The sequence below is a fragment of the Cibotium barometz genome, chromosome 6 (assembly GCF_041138505.1).
Source record: "Cibotium barometz isolate CiBa-2024 chromosome 6, ASM4113850v1, whole genome shotgun sequence".
NCBI classification, from domain to species: Eukaryota; Viridiplantae; Streptophyta; class Polypodiopsida; order Cyatheales; family Cibotiaceae; genus Cibotium; species Cibotium barometz.
Window position 1 is genome coordinate 52,991,164 of NC_141051.1, and position 5,779 is coordinate 52,996,942.

The window sequence follows — 5,779 nt, forward strand, 5'->3', positions numbered from 1 at the left end:
TAATATATAAATAGAAAGACAGAGCAGCTCCATTGTATCTTAAGAGGAGGGTGGTCTGAGAGCAACTAATAAGAAGCAATGGCAAAACAGTGCATGAGAAATAACATATAAAGAGAAGAAGGAGTTTTACCACGAGTTGATTGATTGCAACTCGTGAGTAAATATACTAAAAATAGCTTTTCCTTTCATTAGACTTTCATTCCAAGGAAGCCTATGCCTTTTCTCACGTGTAATGTATATAGTATTGTTTTGAATATTATACTTTCTTTTTCTCACGTGTAATGTGTTTTGAATATTATTACTTTGTAATGTGTGCTCACATTATACTTTCTTTTGGAATGTATTCCTGAAATGTAGGGATTCTGAGTCAGATGTTCAGATTTTTCTACACAAAGTTGGAGGCCCTCTTTTTAGACTGTCATTTTCACATGGGAAATGTTTATTATCAGCCGAATTAATGAAAGAAAAACTAGGTGCAGAACATGAAATTTTTATTGAAGGTCTATTGCAAACTGATGATGGTTTTGAGAGCATAGGGACAATTCCCTTGTACCATGGGATTGGTGAACATGGGTATTATATCTTAGATAATACCCTGTCATCATTTTATGTTGCAAAAGTAGCCATTGCATCAACACCACTCCCTACCCCTGGGGATATTCCTTCTGGATCTGGCAGCAAGACCTCACCTATGTGAGTGATTTCAACTTTTGAAACATGGTAAAATATAGTGAGGTTATCTTTCTTGTTTCAATTGTTGACTTTGGATTGTTGATTTTTTTCCTAGTGACTTGGATGAAGAGGACATGGAAAAGGTGGTGCATGCAGATAATTTAATTGACATTGAGGAGGGTGATCCTGCATTTGACACTGCAGTATCTGCCTTCCAAATTGTTCGTACTTTGCCGCCCAATGACATATTCCATAATATTATAAATGAATGCACATTCAAAGGAAAAGTCAAGGAGCTCCCTAAGAAGTATGAAGAAAATTGCATTTATGAGCTTTTAGATGGGAAGGGCATGGAGGGTATGGAGCACAAATATGAAGGAAATGCATGGACAAAACCCCAGACACAAACAAGAACTAATAAATCTTTTATTTTGAGAAAGAGTTTTTGTGGGGGTACCTTCCAGTGTATGAATGAAAGATGCACTTATCGATTTCGAAACAAATCACCGAATAGGCTCCATTGGAATGGCCAATTATTGAAATCCCCAAATGAAGGATGTTTGGCTTTGGGAAGTTATGGAAACTTAGAGTGTTTCTTTTGTAAGCATGTTCCAATGTGCATAAAAACATGTTCAGTGTCTGCCTACTATTTTATGCCTAAAGATCACTCCCATAGTAGATTGTTCCTTCACTATGGGAAACATACACACACAATTGCTAGAGGCATGTGTCGAGCATCTATGCGAAACATTAAAGCCTTAGTAGCTCGTGTTGTTCAGATGGACCATAATGCGGGTCCACGAAAGGTACAAATGATTGTTGCCAGGGAGTTCGTTTTGAAGGCTTTCACTGACGATGATAAAGTGATTGGAGAGTTTATGTCAGAGAGGGAACTCCAGGAGATGTCTCAAGAGCTAATATCTTTAATAAATCTCAAAAAGTAAGTTCTTCTCTATTGAATATATATATATATATATATATATATATATATATGTAATTTCTTAACCAACTTGGTAAATGTAGGGTGAAGCAGATGGTAATGCAAAGTCGAAAGACAAGTCGAGCACTAGGTGATGGATTTGAGGCTATCCTAGAGTTAAAAAGAAAATGCCACTTTCAGTACTTTCACGGATCAAGGTTTCCCTTGCAAGCAACCAAAAGTGATGAGAGGTGCTATCTTTTCAAGATGTCCACAACTGGCCCTGGCTCTGGCGTTGATATTGTCAATAGAATGGATGCTGCGGGGGATCGAGACCTTCGACATTCATGGGTTTGTTTTGATCATGTACACCGAGTGGAGAATGATTGGCACACAATGGGTGCACATGTGTATGATCACACGTATGTTTTAATTTTTATTCTCTTTTCAAAATGAAATGACTGTTCGACTGAGTTGTTACAATACAATAATCTTCCAAATACTCTTCTTGCAGGATTGGAGAGCTACTCACAATTGCAACTTGTGAGTTTAGAGAGGAGGATGAGACAGCACAGATAATGTTTTGGGAAAATTTGAATGCAGTTATGATCGACCATACTGGGAAATCAGCAAACTTTTTTGGCTTCATGGCCGACGAAGCAGGTGCAAATTGGAATGCTATTAGGTCAGTATATAACAATGGAGATGAGATGGTAGGAAAGGAGAGATCTTGCCTTTTTCATTGGAAGGACAATCTTCGAGTGCATACACAAAAGTATATATATGCTCAACATATGGAAAAACACAATGAAATGTGTGAGAGGTGGAGGACTGCACCAACCAAAGAGGATGCTTTAGTGCTATTCCGTAAGATACGTGCATGGTGGGCAACAGGAAAGGCAGCAGACAGAAACATTCCCAAGCTAGATAGTTGGCTTAGTTGGTGGCACTATAGAGCAAGTCGTTGGGGTCATTTTATTATTAAGGTATGTTATGTATGTTTTTTTTTTCTATGAACTTAATTCAATAGCAGTAATTAAAAAACCTATTGGTTTGGGTTTTCAATGAACAGGATGGTGAGCCTATTGTAAATGCTCTGGTACCACGGACGAACCTCTCTGAAGCCAAGCATGCTAGTTGGCTAGCAGGAGAAGGATACAAACATAAAATTAGTTTGTACGATGCATGTGTTTCAGATCTCATCAATGCTTACTTCCAGTGTGCTCGTCAAATGGCTTTTATGGAAGGAAAATATATAGGTGGAGGGCCTGACCTAGAGATATTAATTGAGAGAGCTCTTTCCAGACAAACTTCAAGCCCTTCTCCAGCTGCTACTTCAAGGGCAATTGATGATGCAGTGATGGGCACTCCAATGTTTACAAACAGGATAAATTTCAAGGGTGAGAAAAAGACTATTCGAGCTAAACGTCCACTTCATGAGGTCCATGAGGGGAATGTAGGGAGCTCTAGCCACCGACCAGAGTTTGTTTATGTGACAGTGGATAAGCATGAAAAAGGGCAAGCATCAATAAATCCAGAAGAAGGTGACGTAGCACTTCAATCATTAGAGCAAGATATTCATCAGACAAAGTGGGCATTGCGCAGGATTCCGATCTTCAATAGAGTAGAATGTAACCATTGGGTAGGAGGAAAAAAATGTAGCAGAAAGCTACGAGGCGGAGAAGTGGCACCATGCTTTTGGAGTGATTGTCAATTATCTTCTTGGAGGAAAGAAAAGTACTGCTATTTCTGTAATAATGATGTTCGACACACTTGGAAGCCTACAAAGACAATCTTACATCCACCTGCAAGTGTTCCTAATGTTTGGCCAATAGCAACAGGTACACACTTGAAAGTCAGGGAAGCTCATGATTTAGTAAAAGCTGGATTTGAGATTGGTGTACAGATTCCAAATAGTTTGCTTCAAGAGAGTGAACAAAACAAGCAAAAAATTCTTGAGGAAGATAAGCAAAAATACCCCTATCGAAAAGGTATATCTAAAGCTGCATATGCACAGATCAGTGCTGCGTTAGATATGAATGTAGAAATTATGGGAGGACATGTTCATGCAGAAGGGCAGAAGGAAATATTTAAAGTGAGGGAAATCCAGAACAAAGAAGCCCTACCCATTGAAGTAACCATTCAGAACCACCCAATATGTTCGTGTGCAGAATTCAATGATAGGTTGGTCAAAAGAAAACCATATCTTGCCTGCAAACATATCTACTTTGTTTTCCTGATGATTCTTGGACAGGATGTGAACAATAATATGCATATCCATCAGCCAAAGATTCCTAATTATATTTTGAAAGAGATGCTCACAAGATCTCAGAGGAGCCACCCACAACAATTATAGGATATACTTATAATGTTTTGAGAATATTTTGAGAATATGAATTAAACTTTTTGTACTCTGTGCGCTATATAAATAACACACTTATATTGATTGATTTAATTAAGTTCAGTGTTGTGTCAATGTTTTCAGTCATTTAATAATTAAGTTCAGTGTTATGTCAATGTTTTCAGTCATTTAATAATTAAGTTCAGTGTTATGTCAATGTTTTCAGTCATTTAATAATTAAGTTCAGTGTTATGTCAATGTTTTAGAGAGCAGCACAAGCACAAATCTGCTCGCTTGAAGGGGATAATCTATTTTTGTATTCTGTGTGATTTTTGCTCTTATTTTTGTATTCTATGTGATTTTTTGCTCTCGGCTCGCTGCTCTGGGCTCGCTTTATTGACGCACTCCCATGGAGGGGGATTTCAATTTTTTAGATTTTTAATTTATCAACCCTTAACTTGATCCACTGATCAAAAGTTAACATTAGTAATCTGCCAGCATAATCCACTAATCTCATAGTGATTTGCTGAAGTCATTAACGTCATTCCAGTTATGAACATCATCAGAGGGACTCGTCCCATTCATCCTCATTGTGGTTTTGCTCAGCTTATTACATTTCAACCAAATTTCAGGGATCATCATTTCTCAATCAGAATTCAAATCAACTCATCAGTTCTCAACCAGAATTTAAAAATCATATCAACCACATTCGAATTCATCATCTGGATAGCATTAATTCTTATAATTTCAAGTCTTAGATTTACTCGTATATACTGCGAGTAAAGAGCTGCAGTTATACCCTCGGTATATACAGGTAGTCATGATGGTTCTTGGAACTTTAAGGTAAATACCATCATGTCTAGGCCTCAAGCAAGTCAGGGATTCCATACAATTGCGGTACTTCCATCTGAAGACCCAATTACCAATTTACGAATTTCAGTTTGAATATCAAATTGTATGAATTTTATCACACAATTACATCCTTTTAGTGCTTCTTGATAAATTTTTGACATATTTGGCTTCTCGGTTGATCCTCATTAGCCAAATGGCTCTGATACCAACTGTAAGATCCGTGTCCCCACCGCGCAACAAATTCAGGGGTGCTAGCAACGGAAGTAGCACTTCTTGTATGGGGCAGGGTCCCACACTTGGGGCCTTGCCCACGGATATCCGGACAAGAGACTAATCTATCGGTTTTTCCAAAACGGAACCCGAAAAAACTTCCTTTGCCCGGAAAGCACGGGTGATTCCACCATGATAACTTTTCCCTAACGTAGTCAAAAGCCTTAACTAACTGAGCTCATTTGACCAAACCCATAAGTCCCATAGTCAGATCAGGGAAAAAGACTGTACTTGGATCATAGAGACCAACACTTTTTTCCTCATTGAGAGGCACAGCCGTTGATTCTTTTCCATAGAACAATTTTTGTCCGAAATTTACTTCATCTATCGAACTAAACAGATATTGAGTCTCGATTTACGGATCCATCAGTTCAGCCTAACCCCATCCAGTCCCATGGGTTAGCCAACTACCCAACCACTGTAGTGATGGGATCCAACTAGGAATTTGGTTAGGTTTTGTCCCGGGTACAAGGGAAAAGAGTTCCCAGGCCCCCTAGCCGGATGTTCATCATGCAAACATAAAACTAGTCACACCACTTACACACCCAATATGAAATTGTCTTTTTTCTCAGCATCAGCTATCTTTAAAACAATCCTTTAATGAAACCATTGCGTCACTGATCACAATCCTCAAAATCTCTGGTTGAATCCTTATTTCCAATCATTCCTTCATCGGTGTACTTATGGCATCATTGGCAACCAGAATGCTCACCACCTGTTCACTC

At 38.5% G+C, this 5,779-nt stretch overlaps 1 protein-coding gene across 1 annotated transcript; it reads left to right on the forward strand.

Annotated features, from left to right (window-relative positions):
- The first annotated feature begins 806 nt into the window (after window positions 1-806).
- Window positions 807-3,947, forward strand: LOC147637863 (uncharacterized). Its single transcript, XM_086799063.1, has 6 exons — window positions 807-893; window positions 1,452-1,612; window positions 1,903-2,013; window positions 2,106-2,254; window positions 2,486-2,577; window positions 2,664-3,947. Exons 1-6 carry the CDS (start codon window positions 807-809, stop codon window positions 3,945-3,947), a joined length of 1,884 nt encoding a protein of 627 aa, XP_086655189.1.
- The last annotated feature ends 1,832 nt before the right edge of the window (window positions 3,948-5,779 follow it).